This window comes from Mugil cephalus, chromosome 4 (assembly GCF_022458985.1).
Source record: "Mugil cephalus isolate CIBA_MC_2020 chromosome 4, CIBA_Mcephalus_1.1, whole genome shotgun sequence".
In the NCBI taxonomy this organism is placed as follows: domain Eukaryota; kingdom Metazoa; phylum Chordata; class Actinopteri; order Mugiliformes; family Mugilidae; genus Mugil; species Mugil cephalus.
In genome coordinates, this window is record NC_061773.1 from 18577921 (window position 1) to 18603460 (window position 25540).

The 25540-nt window shown below is 40.8% G+C and overlaps 1 protein-coding gene across 4 annotated transcripts in view; it reads left to right on the plus strand.

The window, feature by feature from the left end:
* slc2a9l2 (solute carrier family 2 member 9, like 2) overlaps nt 1-25540 on the plus strand; it is a 114061-nt gene that overhangs the window by 38000 nt on the left and 50521 nt on the right. For all 4 annotated transcript variants that reach the window (XM_047582720.1, XM_047582721.1, XM_047582718.1 and 1 more), the window contains exons 7-9: nt 9232-9364; nt 18504-18691; nt 22357-22467. In XM_047582720.1, coding sequence (XP_047438676.1) covers nt 9232-9364; nt 18504-18691; nt 22357-22467 — 432 coding nt within the window. The remainder of the gene's footprint in view (nt 1-9231; nt 9365-18503; nt 18692-22356; nt 22468-25540) is intronic.

Below are 25540 nucleotides of genomic sequence, written 5' to 3' on the forward strand. Positions count from 1 at the left end.
TTTTATTCTGCCTTGGACCAAAATCTACAGGCAGTGCAAACACTTTACACACATGCACGCAAACACTGTACATACTTCTCAGTATGGTTTTACTGAGGGTCATGACCTACACTATGTTGTGTCGTCTTGCCTTATCTTTTTGTTTCTGTATGTACTTAACAAACAGGAAATGACGAGTTAAACAGTGAACTTCAGAGGTTGCGGGTCAGCAGATTTTATTTCCTTTGGACAGAGTCCATTTTGCCATTTCCCCCTGCCTCCAGTGTCCATGCTAAGGCTAGGCTAACTGCCATGCCAGAGTATTGATACTATCATGGCTTAAACTATCCAGCTCAAACACTGGATTCATGTTCCAGCTCTATCCACAGATGTTCAATAGGATTTAGATCAGGACTCATGGAAGGTCACTTCAGAATAGTTTGGTGTTTTGTTCTCAGTCGTTCTTGGGTGTTTTTTATCCTCTTGGGGGGTCTATGATCTACGTCTGGTGTGACTAGCTCCAGTTTTGTCTCATCTGTCTATAAGACATTCTGTCAGAAGCTTTGTGGCTTGTCAGTTACAGCTTCACAATAGAGTCCATCCATTAGGTCCACTTTGACTCAAACAGTGACGCATGGTGCAACCTGACACTGAAGTACCCCTTGACCTTGAAGTTTACCTCTGATCTCTAATCTTGGAAGTCGTTCTGGGGCCTTTGGTTACCATTTGTATCATCCTTCGCTTCAGTTCATCATTGATCAATTTTCCTCATGAGGCCACGTCCAGGGAGGCTGACTACAGTCCAGTGGACCTTAAACTTCTTAATAATATGTGCAACTGTAGTCACAGGAACATCAGGCTGCTTGGAGGTGGTCTTATGGCCTTTACCTTTAACAAGCTTGTCTTCTTTGTAATCTCCTGAGACAAGTCTCTTCCCAGTTTTCTGTGGTTCATGTTCACTGTGGTACACACCATGATACCAAACTGCACAGTGACTACTTTTCACCCCTTAAATAGGCTGACGAGGCAAACTTAGCCACTTAAGGTCTTAGGTCTTAGGTCTTTTTGTATCAATCAAACAAACCAGGTTTCCATTGCATCCATCAAAAATGTTCATTTGTCAGCTTTTGAGACTCCTGGTTGGCAGATTTTAGCTCTTTCCCCCTGCTTTCAGTCTTCATGCTAAGCTAAGCTAACTGGCTGGTGAAGAAGGTTAGAACGTCTATATACTGTATCACACACCGTAACCTCTTGGGTAAACAACCCATAGCCTGTTAGATTAAACAGAAACATGATTAAGGCTCACAAACAAACACGTTTATGGTTTATTTGATGCTAAGGCTAAGGCAACATGACCTTCAGTAAACCATAAGACACAAGTAGCCTTGTGTCTTATGGTTTACTGAAGGTCATGTTGCCTTAGCCTTAGCATCAAATAAACCATAAACGTGTTTGTTTGTGAGGCTGCTGGTTGGCAGATTTTGTTGCGTTTGGACAGTTAGTTAAGCTGTGTCTCTCTGTTTCCAGTCTTGATGCTAAGCTAATGAGCAATGTTATTGACATTCATTTTTTTCCTAATTACTTAGTTCCAGGCCATACACTATAAACGCAACTGAAGTTGCTTGAAATAAACGGCAATCAATGCTGCACTCAGTGGTCAAAAACCCTTCTAGTTAATTAAGGCTCCATATGAGTCCTTCTTGTGAGGTTCGACTCCGAGTGTATTCCCAGCTCATCGAACTATCAGGAGTGCGGCTTTAATATTTTAAGAATGGGACGGTGCACACCAGCAAGGGACCAGCTGTCAATTTGCTCTTCAGTCCGGCCATCAGGAAAATAGGCTTAGTGGGAAGGTGACATTCATCACAAACAGCTACAGGCACAAAGATGATGGGCTTTTCTCTAGATCCTGGCAGATGTCCACCTATATAATATTCCAAAGGCCGGTGACGTGAGGTTTTTACCAACCAGGCTCTCAGTAGCCTGTGTGAGAATTCAGCGCTGGAAAGGTGGTGTGTTTTTCCTCTTCACAGACACTCAGTACCTCCAGTGAAATGTCAATCTGCTCCTTTATGCGCGGATTAATGGGGCTAGAAACATGCAAACATTAAAGCAACTTGATTTAAAGGAGATTGAGCTGTAATGTCTGTGTGCGGTGTGCCACCTGAATAGGGATTTGACAGAAATGTTCTCATTTATTTGTTACTTGAAAGGAAAACATTTGTGTTTATAAATGAGGTCCAGGTTTCTGTCTGTAATGCACACAGTAAGCCATGTGTTCATGCGCTAGTCTTAAACCAGTTAATCGTGCGTGGCAGACTTCCTGCTGCGAAATAGAGAATAGACCGGTTAGGTAAAGTAATTAGGACAGGCCAGAAAATGTTATGTCATATAAAAATGTCATATATGGATACATCCCTGTAGTGGCCCACCTGACATTTCCATTACATCTATCTGAGAAGTTACCTGTTCACAGCGGTGGCCCTTCTGCAACAGCAGCCTGAGCTTCATGCAACTGTACAGTCTCCTCTGTTTCACTGCTCTCACATTTTGACTTTGTTCAGTCGCGCCACGACAATTTGCAGCCTCCATCCTCTGTATTCTTACAGGAAATAATTGAAAGGGAAAACGACATGCCTCCAGGAATACGGCAACTGTCTGCTTTGTCTGCTCGGGTTAGTTCACTGAAAGCACCTATCATTCAGTGTCGGGGCTTTCTGGGCCGGGATTAGGGCCCCGTGGACAGGCTGGCTCACTTCAGTTAAAAACAACAATAGGTAGACGCCACTGGTAAAGCGTTTGTGTGCGACTGTAATCGCAGGAAAGTACATGTGTGTGCGCTTTCACCGGCTGCCATCCCTTGTACGCTGAACCCACAAATTATTGTTCTTCACTTGCCTTGCAATTGCCAAGTCAACTGTATATTTCTATGCGCATCCCTAATGGGCACAGTCCAACCTGATAATTAAGCATTGTGTGAGTTGGCGTATCAGGCCTTGCATGTTGCATTGTGATGTGCAGTGGCTCATGGTTCGGGCAAAGGAGGATGGAAATCATGCAGTTGGCTGGAGAAGGAAAATAAGACTGTTTTAAATTAGATTATACTGAAAAACAAGTCAGTGAGGAGGAAAGCATCAGTATAATCCGTGTTACGTGTGTTCAGGGGCGAGCGCAGAAAAGCGCAGGAAGGGACATTTTAAATGAGTAGGAAGCAGGGAAGCAGGTGGTGTCATCGTGTTATTGAGTTGAGATTATTCCTTTTGCGAGACATGCTTGTTAGAATAGAGTTTGAGAGAGCAGCCAGCAGCAGCAGCAGGAGCAGCAGCTTGTATTGGATCTTACGAGAAAATTACTGAAACACAGAGTTTCAGCGGGAGTTTTTTTGTACAGACCACTGAAACCAATATCTACAGAGGAGATTCTTTGTTTGTCGGAGCAGGCCTGCAGGCTTAATCTAATCAGCCTCTGTCATCTCTAATCGAAATAAGGTGATACACCGCTCAGCCGCAGAGAGACGTCTGGTTTCGGGGCACAATGAAAGAGTCCGTCCGCGACTTTGTACGCAGGTTCAATGAGAAGAGTTGGACCGTTACCACTGTGACTGACAACCTCGTCTTATCAGTTGGAGACAAAAAGGCATATGTCTTATATTTTATTCCGTATTCCGAGCAATATCTCAGAAAAAGCCATTCTGAGAAACCCAATTAAGTGCTGTGCGAGATAACAAAGTAATGATTCTCTCAGTCAGTGACCCTAGTTTCACCTCATTCTTTGGCTTCTCACTCTCAGCGAATGTTACGTGCAAATATTTCCCAGACTTGCAGAAGTCAAGGCCCCTTATTTATGAGAGTGAGTGAGTGAGTGACTGATACAACTCTGGGAAATTTTTTCTCATTAGAGATGTGTAATGGAGACGTAGACATGGTTCCACAAAAAAACTAGCACTAATCTCTCTCCCCAGAGTATGGCAGAATATTCTGTAAATCGTGAGGTTCTTCTAACTCTATTAAATGCAGGGTAACCACATATATTTGGGATGTGACTGATGAAATGTCAATTGCGACACATTTTTTGCTCTATTAACCGACTGCAATAACAAAGATAAAATGCCATAATTAATGTATGTGTAATTAATGTAAAAGTGAAAATAAAACCCACTTTACAACAACTTAACATGACAGCTATAATGATTACAATAAAATTAAAGATGCTATTAAATTAATGTTTTAAAAGAAGTGGAAAGCAAAGAGGTCCTAATTCCAGGAGTGCCACAGATACCTTAAAAAGTTTGTCGTTTGTCTATAAATTAAAAAAATGACAAAGCCTGTTTTCGTAGGCATCGAATACCAGGAGCAGACAACTGTGCAAACCATAGACGGACAACTGAACAGCTCCTCAAAAGTGAAGCTAAAACAAGTAGAGCTCCCCCTGGTGACTGGCTGTAGTATAGGTCATAAGCTCCACCCCCTCCATGTTAGTGGATGGAACTTATAAGATTCGCGGTGACTACAAGTCGCCAGCTGCGCCGTGAAGCGTTCCTGTAAGGCTGTGAGAGTTGGAAAAAAAATTAATAAATGAGCACAGCATATAATCCATTTGTAACCGGTGCAGGTAGAGCAGAGTGAAGTATTAAATAAAGAAAATACAAAATCACAAGATGGCGCCACCCGTATCCCCGGGAAAACAGCTTTAATTTTGCCAATGCAAGTAAGTGGGAATGCATCGTCCATATTTATATACAGCCTGTGGCACAAACATATGACCAATGAGTTGACATCAGCTTTACAAAAATAGCTGGAATCCGTATTCAGAGCAATCTGAAACTTCAGCTTATGAATCAGGTATTTTACATATCTCTTCATCTGAAACGTCAACAATGTAATTTTATATACGTGGCAAAAAATTAAGGAGAAGCGCACTACATTGCAAGGGCTCCATATCGTCTCAGAGATTACTGAGATTAATACCTGCTGTGACTGACAGACTCCTCAAGAGCAATGGGGAGAAGTTTCCAGAGCCAGTTTTTCTTCATAGTCTGTCAAAAGGATCAATGTGGAGAATTATCCTCATATTACTTGGATATATAGAGCGGATAACTGGCAACAGCCCTGCTGGCTACCTGATGGATGTGTCAGCTGTAATTAGAGTTTCAATAAATTCTTAGTATCAGTCTGGCCTATTAGGAGTTAGCGATGTTTCTTCCTCTCCTTTGTCTACCAGTGGTTCTGGGGGCTCATCCTGTTGGTAGCATCAAAGCTAGTGGTGTAATGATGCCTCTTTTTTTTCTTTGATGCAACCAGCAAACTTTGATACTGCACTTTAGTACCAAAATAATAGATCGTACCAATTCTGTACTGAGAGTTGAGGAGAAGGAGTGAGCGTGGGTCCTCTCTTATTAGATGTGAGGATCTGCTCCTGGCTAAGCTGGAGTCGATGTTCTGGTTTAGCACCATGCTGTGCCAAGCGTCATTAGGGAAGGCTAGTTTGGGAGCCACTGCAGCTAATCCAGTCTCTTCAGGACACATCGGTGTCAGTGACTACTTTTGATGTAATCCTGTGGGGGGGAGGGAGAAGCAGTGTGAAGGCGATGCCTGTTAGCATGTGGAGTTATAGAAAGAGAGTAATTTGTCGGAGAATTAAAGAATTCTTCACTCTGACATATTTGTTGCATCATTTTAATCTTCTTTTGAAGCTGCGTTATCCTCTCAATCAGTCGCACACACCCGTGCGCACAGAACCGATTTTGTCGGGTTTGAGCTCGTTACACTGCAACTCGAGAAAACACTTGCAAATAGACCAAACAAAAGCAAATTAAGAACACGTGTCCGTCCATTTGACAACGGTGGCGAAAACAGAAAGCCGCTGCACAAATTCACAATGCCAGCATCCACATAAATGTGCGTATGCTGAAGCCGTGAATGACAACGGAACGGTTCCCAGGACCTGATGAAGTGATGAACTGCCTGGGACTAGATGTTATTGCTACTGGTGGGACAAATGAGCAAAAACACAAGTCGATTTTCTGCTTACTATTATTTTATTAGTGTTGTGAGTTTTTTGCCGCATGTTTCTGTTTGCTTGTGTTTTGTCTATTTGCATGTGCTTTCTCGAGTTGCAGTTCATTGAGCTCTCTCGGCCTTCGTAGATTGGAGACATACATATTAAAATAAAATGATAAAATACACTGTATACACATCTACAAGCTGAGCTTGGAAAGTGCTCACCATCTCTAACAATTTAATGGTTCACTTCCAAAACTATTTCCTTTACCTGCAGCATGACACAGCTGTTTTCAACAGAACAACCCACTCCACACAACCCGCTCTGTATTAAACAGCTGATCTTGATCTCGGACTCTATGAGGAAATCCATTTAATCAAATGCATGTGTCAATAGCAAAACCAATAACTCACACATGATGGTCAGCAGCAGCTGCTGGAAAGCCGCCTCTCACATATTCATTTGACATTCTTAATGTTTAATTTGATCGAGCCGAACTCCGCTGCTGGATTCAGTGTAATTATTACTTCCCTCCAGTCTGATGGCATTTTGGCGGAAGAGGAAAACACAGTCTGACTCGTGAATGTGGAATAATTAGCAGCTTTCTGCGGAATAAATTGAAGGCATTCAGAAAAGGATAATTTCATTACAAAAGTTTTACACTTTTTACACTGACAGCTATTCTTCACCTATAAAGGTTAAGAGGGGAAATCCACAACACGCTGCTTGTTAGCTGAGGGCTGACATTTTCCGTCCAAAGGCCACGTCTCGAATTGTCCAGTGTGGTGTCTGATGCGGTGTTAGTGATGTATGCAGTGACATGTTAATAACCATGTCCTTCTTAGACTTAGACTTGATAAACTTTATGTTTATGTTTCGAGGACAAGTCCTCAGAGCATATTATTTATGAGGCCAATGGTCGTTGGCGCCAATGAATTTTTTACTCTGTTTGTCCTAAGGCGAGGAACCATGTACCAGCAACCAGACGGCAGAAGCCTGTATTTGGAGGCCAAGGGGTGAGGATGGGGTCAGACAGGACAGTTTGTGCTTTCCTGGTAGCCCTAACTCTGTAAAACAGAGAGCTCTTCAAAATGTACCCCTGCAGTTCTGCCGCATATGCTCACTATATCGCTGAGCCTGGTCTTGTCTTTTACAATGAGGGACCCCAACCAGCAGATAAAGGAGAAGGTTATTATTTAAAAGTACACGTGCTCGTGAGCCTTTGTGCAAACTGCATCTGTGTTGGCCTCAAATGTGAAGTTTCTGTCAATAACTGGTCCGTTTTTACATCATCGAAAGCATCATTACCTCATCTGCTGTGGCCTGGTACGGAAATCGCACAATCAATCACGGAAAAGACTACAACAGATTGTAAATAAAGCCATCGGTCCCATCCATTTATCACCAGCGTGTCATTAAACAAGCAGAAAAGATCATCTCTGATACCTCCCACCCGGCTAACCGTCTCTTCTGCTGCCTTCCCTCTGTTAGAAGACTCAGATCACTGGCCACCAAATCCGCCCGCTTCAAAAAACAGCTCTTAAAACTTTGAACTCTATGTATGTTTAAACAAGGACTAACGCCACACCTACATGTCTGGGATGACCTAGTACCGAAAACAAGTACCACCGGCCCTGGTCGTGTGGCAGTTAAAGTTCTATCTATCTATCTAATGATACCCAGGTATTTGTATAGTTGTACAGTTGCAACTGCCTGACCATGAATAAAAAAGGGGGAATGTGGTGGAGGCTCCTCCCTAAAATCAATGATGAGCTCTTTCGTTTATGGAAGATTGATTTATTTTATTTTTTTTAAAAAGAGCTCTCGCACCTTGCGCCAAAATCATTAACCACTGGGCCGTGAATGCCGTCTTGATTGCTTAAGAGAGGCACAAACGCAGAGTCGTCAGCAAATTTGACAATGTCTCTATCAGCGTGCTGACTGACTCGTTTGCGTATAAAATGAATAAAAGTGGTGAAAGGACACAGCCTTGAGGGGAACCGGCGGAAGTGTCTGACGTCTGATGACAAAGAGCCGTTTACTTTCGCCCTCTGACGTCTGTCACTTAAAGAGTCAATAAGCGGAGATACTATGAGCCCCGGTCAAGGTTACAGTATGTGTGTTGTTCAGGTTATGTGTGTTGGTCAGGCGGTCAGCTAAGATGTGCGTTTGAATGCAATAAAGAAGAAAAATCAATAAAAAGGAGACGTGCAAAGTTATGTGCCGCCTCAAGATGTCCCATGGTCATAAATAGGCCGGTCCTCGCCCTGCTCTTATTTTTAACAGCGAGTCCGGGGGGGACTGATGACCACCCTGTTCGTCGCCGAGCTGTGATACATTCAAGGAATACTTTTAAATCGGCGAAAGTGTTGAGTGCATTGGCATCTCTGACGATGCTGTGACATTTTCAAACAATCATCAGCTGACCTACATTGTACGAGGTGCTCCTTGCTGTTGTCGGGCGTGATTTGAAAAGCTTTTCTCTGAAAAGACTTTCCGTCTTCCATAAATCCACCAGACAACGATAAATATTTACCCTCTCAGGCATTTTGTGAAGAACCACTTTGTAATATAATTGAGACATCACAGATGACTAAAAGCACCTCTCAAGGAGGCATGTTATAGAAAAACTGAAACCCGAATGAGGTTGTCCGTATTGTATTTATTTATATCCGTGTTGTCCTTGTGTTATCATCCAGCCAGCTTGGGTGTTAAGAAACCTAAATAGATTTCTCTCGGTTGCCTGACATTCCCTCCTACTAACACTGGCTTTAGAAGTCTCAAAAGCTCTCCGCAAGTATTACAGCCACGGACATTCAGTCCGCACAGGCATTTTATTTCTACTTATCGCGCGGATATGCCTGAAGAAATGCATTACCGCGTAACCGTAATAAGCCTTTCCGCTCTTGTTCGAGTGCATTTTCATTTTCCGCAATAACAGAAGCTTGGGCGGTTGCAAATATATATATAAACCTGTCGAGCTGAGTGAGTGACGAGCGGCGAGGGAGGACCCAAATGCAGGAAACAAAGGGAAGCAGTAGCAGGAAACAAAGTAACTTTAATAAAAACGTATGAAAAATGGGGAAAACGCACAGGAAGCACAAGGAAAATATTCAAAATTCAACATTTTCTTGCAGGAATTCCTATTAAAATAAAGCTGTGAATCAACTCTTTCGGGGGAACGTTATATAGCTGCATCTTCCATGTCTAAAGCTTTGACGTAGTTCTTTTTTTTTTTTGTTTCGGCTGCAGGAGTCCAGGTGGATCTACCTCTTTTCCTTCTTGGCGGTGCCAGCTGTTTTGCAGCTGTGCGTGCTGCCCTTCCTCCCCGAGAGTCCTCGCTATCTGCTGATAGAGAAGAGGGATGAGGCTGGAGCAGAAAAAGGTATCACCCAGACGAAGACAGCGCGCGCCACTCAAGTATCTTTGCAGAACGCACGCAGACAGCTTATTTCTGACCACTTCGCTGGTGCTTGACAAAAACACTCTATAGGGGTATTACACTGTCACTCTACCACTGCACTGATTACCATAACATCTCTGCAGGGGACTGACAGAGACTTTTTGACAGAGATTAAACTGTAATCACAGTCTTGTGATTACAGTTTGAATGTGTGCAAAAGAGTAGCTACACAATTCTTTTTTTTTTTTACCTTACTTATCTGGGGATGCCTTTAGTTACAGGTGGTAACAGCAGAAGTGGTTTATGGCTAGAGGTCACAAAGTTCTGAGAGCAGCCAAACAAACACCTTGTCCTTTTTAATAGAGAAGTCAGGAAATTACTTTTTGTTTTGCATAATTCTGCAAACAACCGTGATCTGGTGTCGTGCTGCAAACACATGAGACAAGTGAAAAGAACCTGGATGCGCGCAGCCCGTCGGCTGCAGCTCACAGCGGCTGCTCCTTCTTGTTCCATGATGCAATAAAATAATGGAACAAAGCTCACTACATTTATGAGTCTGCTTTGCGGTGAAAGTCAGCTTTTGCCTTAAATGCTTTCACTGTGAATCTGTAAAAGTAGGAAATGTTTGGTTTATCATATCAGACGTCCCTAAACCCATCAGATTCAGCTTTATTTTTTTTTTAAATATTAATTTATTATTTTTTCTTATTGTTATGTGTGTAAGATTGAATTGCTGGTAATTTTATACACCTTTTCTCTGGGAATGTCACCACAGACATTGAGTTCACAATAATGAATTGATATTAATGTCTTAACCCTCTGTTTTTGACTACTTGTGGTTTTACCTTTATATTTTATTTTAAAATCGGTTTACATTGCCTGATTTGGTATCATTCTTTTCAGCAAAACGTCACCTGTGTCATTGTACAATTATTTTTTTTAATTTTTACAAACTGTATTAACACATTGGGCCTGAAACCAGACCATAGATTCCGAGTGGGAAACGGTTAGATTCACTGAGAAAACCACATACATATTTAATGAACCATTTTTAGAATTCAGAATGCAAATCTAAAGTGTAAATTTTTAAAAGCTTATGCAAAAAAATTTGCAAAAAAAACAAAACTATTTATAACTATTTCCATTAAAAGTCAGGAAATGCACTTTTGTACAACTACAAAACTATCAGGTGTTACAATAAGTAATTATATCTAAAAGTCTCAAATCTCTGGCTTCTTCCTCTTTGGCTGCAGTCACTTCATACACTGAAAATAGTCGCTCCCACAACTTTTCCCTCTTCCTTACCAACCACTGACACGTCATTTAGTTTTACAAGAAAATGTTGGATTATATACTGTACTTATTTTTAAAAATTGTTTTAAAAACTCTCAGTCCCACGGGGCCTTTTTACCGAGCGGTTGGCATGGCAACTGGTAGTCACATCCTGTTTATATAGTCAGATAACTAAGTGAAGCGAAACGTCCCATCCGCTAACAAGGCTTTCCTTACAGCCAAGGTCCAAAAGACTCAATCACACGCTCCGTCCTCAGAACATGGCTACCTCATGAATTTATATTATATTTCAAATGGGAGGCAGTAGTAAAAGGGGGTAAAAGTCAAGTGGTGATTTTTATAGAATGTGCTATCCAGTTGAGTCCCCCTCCAGAGCATGTATAGTGTTTCATGTTGACCCCACACAGCCAAAAGATGACTTCGTTCAGTTACATGTCCCAGTTTGCCATGATGGTGAGCCAGCATGAACGTTAGCAGGACATCGTTTAACTATGTCTGAATCTGGATTTTATTCCACAAGAAGAGCTGGTTGTTCTTTCACTTCTTTTACTTCTTTTTCTTCGTTTTATTAAGCTCAGCGTAATCTTAGAGGCTTATTTGGGAATAAACAAGAGGACAGGAAAACTCTCATAAAAGCCCATCACGTGGTGCGTTTTAATATTAGATTTACGGACATGTATGCTCAGTGGACATCCGAGAGAATGACGGCATGTCCTCAGGGCGTCACTCTGAATCACATCAAAATATTTCTGTCTGTTGAGAATTGACTGAGAGTAGGAGCGTGGCGCACAGTAGCACAGTGAATATTTAATCCAGCCCCCCTGTGATACTAATTCCATTCAAACGAGGCTTTACTCTGCATTATTTAAGCTTGGCCTTCGTCGTAAATGCCAAAACTACCTCTTATTGCTGGTTGTTTATAACTGAACTACCGCAGAGAAATTGTTGGGGAGTGATTAAAAATTTGTGAATGCTCCACCCCACATAATGTAATCCGTGATGACTTTTACTATGTTTTTACAAAACCCTTTATATTTCCTCATCATGCAGTCAGCCCTAGCATGGAATAGACGGACTGAACTCTTACCAGAGTATGAGTCTGGTCTTTGGGATTTCATTATGGGATGCAATTTGATACTTAGTGATATAATGTATAATGTAATGTATAGATTGGGCGGCAAGAGCATTTAAAACTTTGAAAATGAGACAGGCACCCATAAAGATTTGATAGCTGTCTAGCTTTTTTTTTTTTTTTTAACAGTAATGAAAGTGAAGGGGTTTCCTGTCTAAAATTTACTTGAAAATTTGAACTTCACAGTGCTCACACTGTCTACCATTGCATAAAGGTCAGTTAAACTTTGATTTGATTGACCTGGCAGATGTTAGCCAACTTTCAACCACAAAAAAATTGTAGGTGGAAAAAGTCTTGTTCCTAACAACTACAAATGCAAGTTGTACCTCTATTTATGTCTCTTCAGAACTCCATTATTTAATGATTTTTAGTGTTATTAAATCAACTCCATTTTTACTTTTGACATTTCCTGTTTCCATAGTTAGCGCAGTAGAGACAGGAAACTTTGGGACAGGGATCGGGGGAATGACCTGCAGTAAAGATGTCTGCCAGTTCATCTAGAAACTCAGGCTTTTAAGCTGTTTGGTATGCAGCGTAACCATTGAGCCATTCAGTCTCCCCACTTCTGACTTCATCAAGACATTTGGCGAATAATCACATTCTCTTTTGTGTCACAATTCCACTTCACCAAGCGGCCCAACCGGCAGACCTGATGTGATTTGGTGGGATGTTAAAACGTTGTGACATGTGAAAAGAAAAGGGTAAAGGCTTGTGGAGCACGTAGTGGTATGTGATGTCAGGACTATGATCGGATTCGTGTCTGGGGGGATTTGCGCTCGTTGATGTTTACGTTTATGCATTATGGATGGGTACTCACTGAAGGTTTGACCCTTTTTGTGGTTTGTAAAGTTGAGCATCACATTTGCTCCTTTTGAACTTGCTGGTGCAAGAGCAGTGCCTAAGCACAGGAGTGGCTGTCACAGTTCGCTGTTCTAAAAGTTCTAAAATAGCAGTTTAGCCGTACCAGCAAGGAGTTTTGCACATTGCTTTGTTCATTGCTTTTTAATGATAATTTTAGGTCCCCCTGAAAATGCATTTAGATTTGTCTGCATCCAGTTTATCTTCTAACAATACTATTTTAAAATTCAAGGGCAGTGCTTCTCTTATTGGGGCACTTTTGTATTTGGTTCACTTTCTCATTTTGCCGACTGTCTTTTTTGTAATGCTTATCGCCCTGAGTAAATAATTTCATCCTTGAGTCTTTCTGGCAAATTGGAATAAAGGAAGTGTATTTCCTTTGTTTTTTTCTGAAATAGAGGATAAAAAGTTAAAGTTATGCTCAGTAGTTCTGAATCTATATATTTAGCTACTTTTGTGTTGTGTCACTTAGTCCTATATCCAAGCATTAAACAAATGGTGACATTAGCTGTGTTACCATCATAGTTTTTCGCAAAGTAAAGGCATTTGTTTCTGAAACTTCGATAAAGTACAATGTGCCTTGTACGTGTTTCCATTGAAAAGCATTTTGCAAATGAGACTTCACTTTGAGGAAGATGGGTTTCAAATGAACTGGTCACGTGACCTGCTGCGACATCTCTGGTGACGCAGGTGACGCGGAATTGAAAAAAAAAAGTGTTTCCATTGCACCTTTGCGATACACTTTTGTATCGATACGTCTGAAAAAAACGCCTCATGAGAGCGTGTTTAGTGATATTTGACTTTTTTTTTTTTTTAAATGTAGCTGTTCACAATATTTAGGCTTTGCACATTTCTAGGAGTAATGGAAACGCAGCTAATGACTGACTGTGTGAATACCTCATCAAGGAACACATGAGTGGTTGCTTAAAGTATATCCTGTCCAAACTCCCTCCCACTGGCAGCCAGCATTTTGCTGGCACAGGTCTGTCTGCACAGTGCAGCTGTTTCATGTTGTTGGCTTGTGTTACAACGCTGCAGTTGGGGGAACTTTTGTTAATGCGCACAAATCTTCAGGCCTGGCCCTGTAGTGTCCCATTATCATCATACAGTGGCAGACAGCAGCAGCATGTTCTTTTGCACCCGGTCTTGTGTCTTGTCATGTCATATATCTGCAATGGCCCTGCCCGCCATTTAAAGGTTACCGGGGTTGAAGATGAGATACTAAAAACTGTCAGCGCGATTGCCAAACTGCTCACAATTTTACGATTGCCCTGAGTCCGCAGTATTCGGGATCTCTCTTTTTTCAGACCCGACCTTGCTGTTGGCAACATTTACTTTAAAACCCTGTCAAAGCTCCAACAGTAAACTAGAAAATGTGACATGAGGTTTCACCTTCTCAACGCGCCAATCCAATCATGACTCAGGATGCATTGGAAAAAGTGCCTATTTTCTTTTCTTTTCTGTCTTTAGTAGATTTCAGAATGGTTGGAGACATAATGCCAACATCTCTGCTTTCCTTTTGATCCATAGCCATCTGCTGTTAGGTTGGTTATTTTAAAATGGAGGTCTATGGGAACTGACTCCACTTCTTACAACATCTTCAGTACAATGTAATGTGCTCTTCACTATTTCCACAATAGTAGTAAGAGTCTGGTTAGTAGTTATTTTTTTGACTTGTTGACAAACAGGCTTATCTGTTACAATGGCTTCACCTTAGAACACTATAAGTCCCCTCAGACAACCTGTTTGTTTTGGACTCTTCAACTTGCTCTCAGTGAGGAGTTTATTCCCAGTGTAACATTATAAAATCAGGCTGTACAGTTCTTTAAAGGTTCTGTGTTGCACCACATCCCCCTACCTTGTAGCTTTAGGTCAGTGTGTGTGCCACACTGTGTGCCATCAAACTTGCACATCCTAATGACCTGCTCTTAGTCCCTGTGCGTTTTCAGAGATTTAATATTCTGAGATGTGTCCTTAACCTCTACCCGCATGAGCTTCCCACAACCTCTGGGATTCACCTTTAGAAAGGATCAAAGTGAAGGAAGAAGAGCCTTTACACCCACTCGTTCCCCACACTCCATCACATCCAAGAAGCTCAAGCAAAAACAACCTTCGACTGGCCAAGATGAAAATGACTTCCAGAAACCTGGACAGCTCAGCCTAAAAATAAATGCTTGCATTTCCAGTTTAGGATCTTGTGTGACAGAGAAAAAATGTTACCACAATCCAGTCCTTACGTTGATACAACAACCGCGTTAACGTGTTGCACAAGAAGAATGTTGAATGTATTTGTGCTGGTGCCCAGTAAAAACCTTTGTTTGCATTCAGCTGAAGCAAAACAATGCGAAGTTCATTAAATCACTTCAGCTAGCAGATGGAGAGGGTTGGGAGTCCATTGCCCTGCAGTAAAATGTCATATTATGTAGATGAATTATCCATCCCAGAGGAAGTATTTGCTCTGAGAACAAGGATGCAGCCTCAGGCTACATTACAATTTTTTACACTTTAATGGTATCCTGTGGAGCTTTCTTGTAAACTGACACAGTTTTCATGTATTCATTGTTCTGTAATGTGTTTATAGTTGAGACCTGATGAATACACTAAATTCATTTCCACCACAAATGAAATAAGCGTTGCAATAAATTTTCATATCAGGACCCAGTGATCAAAAACCAAACTGAAATGTTACTGAACAGCACAGAATGAGCTTCGACCATTGTTGCTATGTACAAGAAGCCAGTTATTGGAAACCCTTAAAATTTTATAATGCAATCTCAAATATTATTATGAAGTATTTGTGGAAAAATCTTTTTTTGTGCAAAAGGTGTGGCTGCATTAGACAGACATAAACAACTACAAATTATATTTATTTTGTTTATTGTTTAACAACTAACAAAACTAAATTCAAGACAGTTTCGATATATCAGTTCTCAACATTGTTGGTATAAAAGTCAACAAATAACAGAGAATTTGTTCAAAACTGAAGAAAGAATAGACTAATAGACTATAATAAACTATCACATAATCAAATTAATATTTAGTACTCTGGCATGTTCCCCACGAGCCTTTCACACTGTTGAGGGGTAATCTTTTCCCATTCTTCTTGAATTACTAATGCTAATACTAATTGCGCTTTGAAACAGACCTTTTGATAATCCACCACAGATTTTCAATGGGGCTCATGTCCAGGAATTGAGCTGGCCACTCTAAGACCTGGATACTGTGCTCCTGCAGCCAAGTTCTACTGGACCTAGATGTGTGGCAAGGAGCATTATCTTATTGAAACATGCAGTTTTTGCCTCAACGGATCAGTGCACGTGCAGAAGGGAGCATGTGGGTTTGGAGAATGGCACAATATTTGGCAATATACAACATTTGGAGATCAGTGTTCCATCACAGACAGTGAGATGACCAACACCAGCGGCACTCATGCATCCCAAAACCATGACACTGCCTCCACCATTTTTGGCAGTAGGCACTGTGCATGCTGGAGATAATGCTTCGCCTGGCTTTATGAGTACCCTCACATTAGCAGGAAGAAGATAAAGCTGGAAACTGGACTGATCTCACAGAATCTTCTTCCAGTTCCTTACTGTCCAGTTTTTGTCTGTGTGAGCCCAACAACACCAGGTTAACCTCTGTCTCATTGATCAGGGGTTCTTGACAGCCTTGTACGACCATAAGCCATGATCTAAAAGTCGACCACGTACAGTACGTGCGGAACGCTGCACATGCGGATCAGGCATTTCTTGCTAAAGAAACCCTTGGACGCTTAGATCTTGGTTGGTCTTTCAAGCTGTTAGTTCGTCTGAATTTCTGCAGGGTGTATCCAACTGCTGAAGGACTGCATCTGCACTTCCTTGTGGCAGCTGTACCCATCCTGGCTAAGAATCTTTATCTACAGCCATTGGGTTCCTTGTTTTAACCATTTTTGTCTCTGAAGAACTTTCAAATGTAGTGGCTTTATACAGACACGAAGCACGGCAACAGAAAAATATGTTTTTAAAAAACAGCATGGCCTTCATTAGTGGATCACTGGTACCAAAATGACCCAATACTCAAAATTTATGGAACCAATCAATTTTAAGTTCTTAATGGCTGTTTTAGTTTAGTATTTTGTCTGTGACTGTACTAAAAGAAATTGCACTTGAAGACCTAAAAGTGATACTTAATGCAATATTTCACAAATGCATAGCGTGTAGATTGTGTTGATTGTTTTCTTATATCTAGCTCTCGACCAACATTGATTGATTTAGTGTTTCGGTTATTTAGTGTGAAAAAAACACGTTGTTAACTTCTCCCTTGAGCATTTTATGTATCTGCGCAACCTTGTACCTTTGACATGTTTTAAAGAACCCAATACTTTGTAAAGTAGATGCTAATCAGCATGAAGGAGCGGCGTTGATGCTAAGTGCAGTTCATCTTGTCTAATGCCAGCTCAAAGGGGTGGTGGTCCTGAGTTGAGCTGAGGCTGGCAGAGGGTTGCTTTGACAGACAGCGAGCCGTGCGAAACGACACCCGCCTGTCACTCAGAATTGTCATGTTCTAAATTATGCATAACTTGAGGCCTTGATATGACTTAAATTGACAGGGTATATAAAATTCACTGAGTGCATTTGCTGTTAATGGAGAAATTAAACTGTCAACCGGAACTGTAAATATATCTGTGCTGTCAAGTATCTTAACGTGGGGAGAAGGCATGCACGTTTGAACGCAGACTGACAGGATGCTGCTGGTTTCTTACAGTAATCTCCCAAATCAAATCAAACTTTATTTGTATAGTACTTTTCACACATAAAAGATGCAACACAAAATGCTTTACATGACAAATGCCCCTAAAACCCCTCCATACCCCAGACCCTTATTCATGCACACCCGCAAACTCCCCAAGCACACCCCCCACCCCCCACGCAAACCCAATCCTAACATAAAATAGAATATGGCTGAGCACAGAGGGACCGAGGGAGGAAACAACATTATATAGGAGCCGTCCACACTGAAGAGGTGTCGCAGCCAACGACTACAGAGGACGCAGCAACACAGACAGACAGTGGCTCACACCACGGCCATAAAGCCCTAGAGCAGGACCCCCGACCATCCAGGCCAGGGTAACCCCCAGGACAGCATCCCCACAGTCAGGCCAGACACAGCTCACTGCACGGAGGGCCCCCATGAGGAAAAACACTGGAGCTAAAAACGAAGAGACAACAGAATAAAGTACTAATAAGGAATGAAAAACAGTAAAATGGAAAATCAACATGCATAAACGCGTGCATAAATAGATAAGTTGCAACAACATAAATGAGTAATAATAAAAAGAGTAAAACGGGACTTGTTAAAAGCTAAATTAAAAAGGTGGTTTTTGAAGCGCTCACGTGTGCTGACCCCCTGGTGATTCACTTTTGGAGCCAGTCTCAACTATCCACCGCGATATCTGACACTTCTGGGTTGGCATCATTCTCCAGGGCCGGAGGTTGCCACTTAGTTACACCTCAGACTCTGGTCTCTATTCCTAATATACCCACTGCAGTTAAATAATGTGCTTTTACACAGGCTAAAAGAGTAAAAGTCACGAGTGATAAAGCTACAGTAAACATTTTTATATTACTATGTAGTCTAATGGAGGCTGACTGTTCAACAGACTGCTCCATTTGCGAGGATATGTTTGCATTTGCTGCAGAACAAATGCCCCGCTTCTTTGATCTCAGCATGATGGTTGTTATTGAGGTTTCTTGCACCCTCGATATTTTTAACGCTGTAGTGGTGTGTGTGTGTGTGTGTGTGTGTGTGTGTGTGTGTGTGTGTGTGTGTGTGTGTGTGTGTGTGTTTGTATGTCAGCATTGCAGAAGTTTTTGGGCAAGGATGACGTGTCCCAGGAGCTGGAAGAGGTTCGCAGGGAGGCGCGAGCTCAGGCTAGCCTACACACTGTGTCTGTGTTACAGCTGCTGAAGAGCCCAGCTGTTCGCTGGCAGCTCATCACAATAATCATCACCATGGCCTGCTACCAGCTCTGTGGACTCAACGCCGTAAGATTGAGCTCCTACTTCACTTTTCTACCATTTTCTGTGGAAGCTTCTTCGTCATGCCACCTGGGCAAACAGCTCTATTTTTAGGGAGCATTCAAATCATTTAAAATTAGAATTAGACTAAGAAGGCCGTTATTTGTCCCGCTGTGGGGAAATTGCAATTTGCAACAGTAAAAGTAAAGGGTGGACTGTGTAGAAGATAACTAATAAGATAAAATAGAGTAGAATAAAAAAAAAAAAACAACTATTGGTATATATACAAAAAGTACCGAGTTGCATGGCTGATGATTGTTGAATGTCGCAGAGCTGTACAGTTATTAAAGTATTGAAACCTTGCCGTCTGCACACATTAAGAACGTTCATTGTGGAGCCTAACAGCAGCAGGAAGAAAAGATCTTCTATAACCAACAATCTGAATTAATAATTCTAAACTTTCCTTCTTTAAAAACATAATTTGCAGTTCAAACACTCAGAGACGGTCTTAAAGTTGCTCTGTCACACCATAAGCTACAACTTGACCTTTCTGACAAAAGAAATCTTGTTTTTCTGCTCATTTCTAACACATTAGTCACATTAGATTTAGACAGACTTTATTCATTCACAACTGAAATTGCTTGGTCACAGTAGCTCAGTTGCATATATATATATAACACTGTTGAGAACCACTAGTAAAAAGAAAAATAGGCGAAAATAATAATAAAAAATAAGTGAAAAAAGTACAATAACATAGTGTGAGCAAAATTAAGAATAATTTAAATAATTTGCATATGAAAAGAAAAACAATATGTTATGCAATGTGTTCCTGCTGATTGTGGTGTTTTCCATCTACCTCAATTTTAGGAAAGGCTGACTCATATTTTAAGTTATTTTACAGTTTTTTGATGGCCTTTCAAAGCCTAGTATTGGACATGCTTTCTCCTGTCCACTGTGGCCTCCCTGCTTCCTGTCTAGCTCTGGCTACACAGAAAGCTAATATCTATAATATAAATATACAGTATAATATAACATATCTATAATAGATATAATCTTTGTATAGTCTATGGGTCAAACATAGACGCCACATACCAACCGTCCAAGTGTTGCAGAAAGAGAGTGGAGTCTGTGTAGATAAATAAACCAACAAATACATACATTGAAGCTGTAGTAGTTAGCAGAGTAGTTAGTCCCAATTCTGCTGCATTATAATCATTCAGAGTCACTCATGTGATAGCCAATATCACATATATCACATGTACAAACGAGTATTAAAATATTCATGGATTTTTTTTTCAATCTTCTTCTTTCGCTGTAAAAGGTTAAAGTTTACCATAATAACAAGAACTCCTGTGCAACCAGTTTCTTGCCCCAATTACAGTGACACATTCTCTCTTCATGTTCGTGTTCAGCGCTGCAGTGAATGAGTCCCTGTGGGCGTGGGGAAGTCTCTGTGAGACACTATATCTTCTGTATTTTATGACAGAATGAGATGTTTAACCATGCTCCACCTGCTGTGTTACAGTGCACTTGGGTGGTAATGAATGTTGTCCAATTACGGGACCTACTCTCCCTGTCCTGTACATGCCAAGAATAGCACTGTGCAAGGAGTTTCTGCTTTTTGCTGCCACCCCCACTCAAGAAAAGTATAAAACAGAACAACAAGTGAACCAAGAACAAGTAGGATATTTAAATTCCAAGAACAGAAACTCCAATAATTTGCAAAAATATAAAAAGTGGATGCATTTGTATTGAACGCTTTATAGGGTCGAAATACTTTTTGAATTTGTAAATGCCTTAGTGGTTATTTGATTATTTGCCCTTAAGTGCTAAACCACACAATTCTCTACCTCAGTGAGAGGCACAAGGATGCAATTTAAAGTTTGGGCCGAAGTTACCAAATACGGTTCCTTGCCCTATGAAGGGTTAAACACATCACAAGTGGAATACTTTTTCACTAATCTGCAGTAAACATAGAAACCACAAAGCTCATCTGAATAATCATATGAGCACGACTTCATTTACATACATTTTCTTGCCAGGAAGACAGGAATGTCATTTAGATTACTCGGGAGGTTTTTATTTTGATCTTCCTACCATATTAGCTACCCCCTTACCATCAGACCAGTCAAATCACCCAGTCCTTCTGCTGCTTTGAAACTCCTCAGTAGCCACTGATTGAAGCCACGTTGACAGATGATGAATATTGAAAACCATTTTCACAGAATCATTGCTTCACAAGTCACATATTATCCTAAATGTTTCTCTTTGTTTTGCTTCAAATGGGCTGTTGGGGAATAAAAAGCTGAAACAGTGCTGGTCATAGGAGGAAAGATGTTGCTTTTAAGCAAGAGGGAGTTTCAACTGTGGAACATATTTTGAATGAACTTTATTCTGATGATCAGACATTTCCTCCCTAGTGAACAGTCAAGACTTAATAATGAATAAGATGAATGTGGGAGTCTTTGGACATTATAGCCAGCTGTGATGTTAACATATCTGACAGAGGAAAGGTAAAGCTGGGCTTAGTATAGGAAATCCCCTAGATTAGATTAGACACAATGATATTGGGGATAAGGAGTTAGCTCTGATGATAACTCAGCAGACATAAAGGAATAAATTACAAAGATAGATTCTGATTTGTGGTTAAAAATTGTCTTCTGGGTCAGCAAAGCTAATATATAAAATTAGGGAAAATTGGGGATGTAACAGATAAAGGACACATCAAGGCTTTCATAGTTGGGAATAGTTAAAAATAAAGCTGTGGAGGATTTAGAATTTGTTGAAGTCACATCTGTGTCTGTGACATGGAAGTGGACAAAGCTATTTAGCACTACACAACTTTAACATGTATTCCAAAAGAAACAGTGTAGTAGTAGTAAACCGATAAATCGATAAAAGGAAAAGTAACATTATGATCAATAGTTTCAGCCGCAAAGGAGTAGCAAGGAGGTAGGAGCAAGACGCAGGACACGCAAACAAGAAACCAAGGGACAGGATGATATAATATTTTTTAGTAGAATAAGTCTCACAGCTGAGTTAAAACTTAGAACTAGACAAAACTTGGAAGGCAAGCGACCATGAGGAGCAGAACAGAGAGACAAGGAAACACGGGGGGACATGAACAAGCAAGTAACACAAAAGACACCTTGACAAAGAAGAAAAGGAAAGACTATACTGTACCGTATAGACTGTATATAAAAATAGTGAGACTAAAGGGGCGCTGGCAGGACTACTGAGGGAGGAACACACAAAGAGAAAGATAAGATAAGACTTTATTCATCCCACAATGGGGAAAATTCTCATGTACAGTAGACTTTCAGCAATGGAATTTATGTCAAAAAAATAGGAAAGATATATTACAAACAAGGCAGCATTCAAGTAAGCAAAGCAATCATATAACCATACAAGAGTAACATACAGAACACCAAAGAGGATTAAATTAAAAACAGGAAACGCAAGGAAACAGGGTTACAGAAAATATTCAAAAATCCAATCTCATGAACAGAAAACGGCATTCATTTCCGCGTTGGCCTGATTATGTGGCGTATGATGTAGCGTAGGTTCTGAGTGAGTAATCTACCTTTCAGCATTAACGCATTAAATTACAGAACGTCTGCCCTGTTTAAAGTACCGTGTTGTTTATGCGAAACATATGGCAGACGGGTGGAATCTCATTTGTTTTCTCGCAGATCTGGTACTACACCAACTGGATTCTCCAGGAAGCAGGCTTTACTGAGAACAGACTGCCTTACATCACGCTGAGCACAGGTGCTATAGAAACCATGGCTGCTATCGTCTCAGTAAGTACTTAACATTTGATTTGTTACTTTAAGTCAGCAAAACATGTGTGGGTCCTGGCGTACGCCTGCTATGGTAATGAGGACTGCTTTTCATACACTTGCAAAGTCTCCCCCGTTCTCACCAAAATGTTGTTTTAAGTATTGTATTTGAAGATCCCTAGGTCAGAAATGCTGCATTTATGTCTAGTATCTCATTACCTCGACACAGGGTGACTAGTTATTCAGTAAATATGCTATTGAAAGTGTTGATATTATGCGACGTAGAATTAAGGCAGTTCTGAAGACTAAAGGGGGGCCCAATAATACCTAATAAAGTGTCCAATGAGCGTATACTAGTTTCTCCACCATGACATTATAATGTAGAAGGAAATTATATGAGAAGTAATGGACACTGAAATCCTAAACTAAATATTCAACACAGGAAGTTATCATTTGACTGATACAGGGAGCTAACGCTCTAATACTGCTGCTCTAGACCAAAACTGTGGAGCAGCCTCCGTTCTGACATTTCCCACTCGGTTGTGAAAAAGCCCGGCAGTCAGCCATACGTTCCTTTCTCTGGTGGCAGATCTGTCTTGAAATGATGAAGCCGAGAGCACTTTGCACCAGACATCTTAATGAAGTAATCTGACAGTTGGTGCATCTCTGTTGGCAGCTTGTTGAGGAGATTGCGTCGCCCTTGACATTATGTGATGATCTCCATGCAATTACAATCTCCCACGTCACACATGGAATTAAACTCATTATAAAAATGAATCCAACTAACTAGACCATGTTGCAGATGATCCATTCGAGTCATGTTTAATGCAACAGTGCACCCAGACATGAAGCCGTACTATGCATTCAAGGCATGAGTCCTGTTACACCCTGCCTGCACATATCTTTTTTTTTGCACATCTTAAATTACCTTCCACCCCAAGAGTTTGTCCAGAGAATGAGAGCCAATATTATCATTCTAATTGATTTAAAGCTTCTTTTTTAACTGTTGCTCCAGGAATATTGATGTACGGGTGGTGGTAAGCTATTGATCCAGACTACACTGAATGAAGTACAAGCGTGCAAGCTATATTATCCACAATGAAAGCACAGCACCAGCACCATGATACATTTTACTATGACTGATGGACTGCGGGGATTTCCCTTGTGTATTGAAAAGAAAAATTCTCCTCGAGTGCTGTACGCTTCAGCTATAATACATATGTTACAGTGTCTATGGCGTGTGTATAGCCCACATTTAGACTGCATTTTTGTTAAAGTTAGCTCTCCTTCAGTGGTCGCCTTTGGGTTTCAATTTAACAAATAATACGTATGTTCACCATCTAGTTGCTGACCAAAAACACATCTCTACACATTTAAAATTACAGTCATTTGCAAACGTTAGCTTGAAATTAAATATGAATCAGGTATTTTAAAACAACTTGCTAACATTAGCTTCACATAAAATCAAAAGTCTCCAGTTATTTTACTTATTAATTTCTACAACAATATAAAACCTGAAAGACTGCAGTAATTCACCAACTATGTCACTAACAATTCTTACATTAAGGTCCAGTCTCACACCTTTTCTAATTTCTTTTGTTGGTTCCCAGATTTACCTAGAATTCATCACATCGGGCCACAATTGGAGCAAATATAACGAGCAAATTGTGTGTTGTGGTTGTGTTCATAAAAAGAGTTGCTGAGCCACTTACATATAGCTTGTTAATGAAAAAAAAAATCTAAATAATTTAATTTATGTAGACAAATTCAAAACTTAATATATTCATGTCAAGGGACAAACTTGTTAAAATTACATATCCTTAGATTGACATTTTTCGGTCTAAGTATGGTAATAAAACCAAAACATTGTTTTGAAAGACACTGTAAATCTCTGTGAGGTTTGCAGTCTGGTAATAATATTCTAATGTATTTCCTGTGCCTTTTCACGGCCCTCACAATTAAGGGGGTTTGCCATCCAAATGGATATGCCCCAGACCCCCATCATTGACCTTGCGGGTGGTGACACTCCGTAAGTGTCAATTGTTAATCGCTCTAGCTGCCACTTGAACTGGCCCTTTCACCTGCTGGGACCAGTTTTCAGTCAGTGCGTTTACATGCACGTGAAAAAAACTAATTATTGCCTTAATCAGACTATAAAAGGAGAACTTATCTGCATGTAAACATGTTACTATGTTCTCATTATCCAATTGAGGCACCCAGATAATGCAATTGGAATTCAGTTTTCTCCGGCATGTATATGATGAATCGCAATTTTCAATTGGATAATATGTGTGCGCATGCTCCACAACTGCTGCGTCAGCATGTGACCCCAGAACAAAAACATCCAAGAAAGCCGGAGAAGAAAGTCGCAGAAGAAGAAGAAGGTAAACAGAGCCTGTAGAAGAACCATCTGAGGGATAGTGTGCATCTTACCTGCACCAGAAGTAGCGCAAACATTACGTACAAGGTTAAAAAATGTAGCATGGTTGTTGCTTGAAATGTGGGTCTGCCGCATGAACGACTCTTGTTTATAATATGACGCAATCGGTCAACTGGAAAGCGAGCCACATTGACGTGGTATTAACCCGTTGAAAAGATACATATCGACACCTAGTGTGGAGGAGGAGGAGGACGTGTTCCCATCAGTTATTCAATTTTCTTCTTTCTGGGACAAGGACTTTAGTCAGGAAGTCAGATTTTGAGCATAGCTCGATTAAGCTCTGCATGTAAACGCACTGATAAAGAAACCCTACAAAGAACTTCCTTCTAACAACAGAGCTTCTGTCGTCTTTGGGGCACAAAATTCCCTCCACCATAATAAGATGGTGATTCAAGCTGTTGAAGTATTCTCTGTGTCTTGTCAATGAATGAAGGTGTTCAGGATTGGAATTATCATTAACTGTAGTGATGAATACTGTATCGGTCTAAAGTGGTGAAGAAGGAGCTGAGCCACACGGCAAAGTTCTCAGTTTAAGAATCAGACTACAAAGTTCTTGGTAGTGACGGTTGACTCTCAAGGACAGGTAGGGAAACTAAGCTCAGAAAGTTGTGACCTGTGCCAGGAAGCATTCTTGGCACATCCACCTAAGATGGA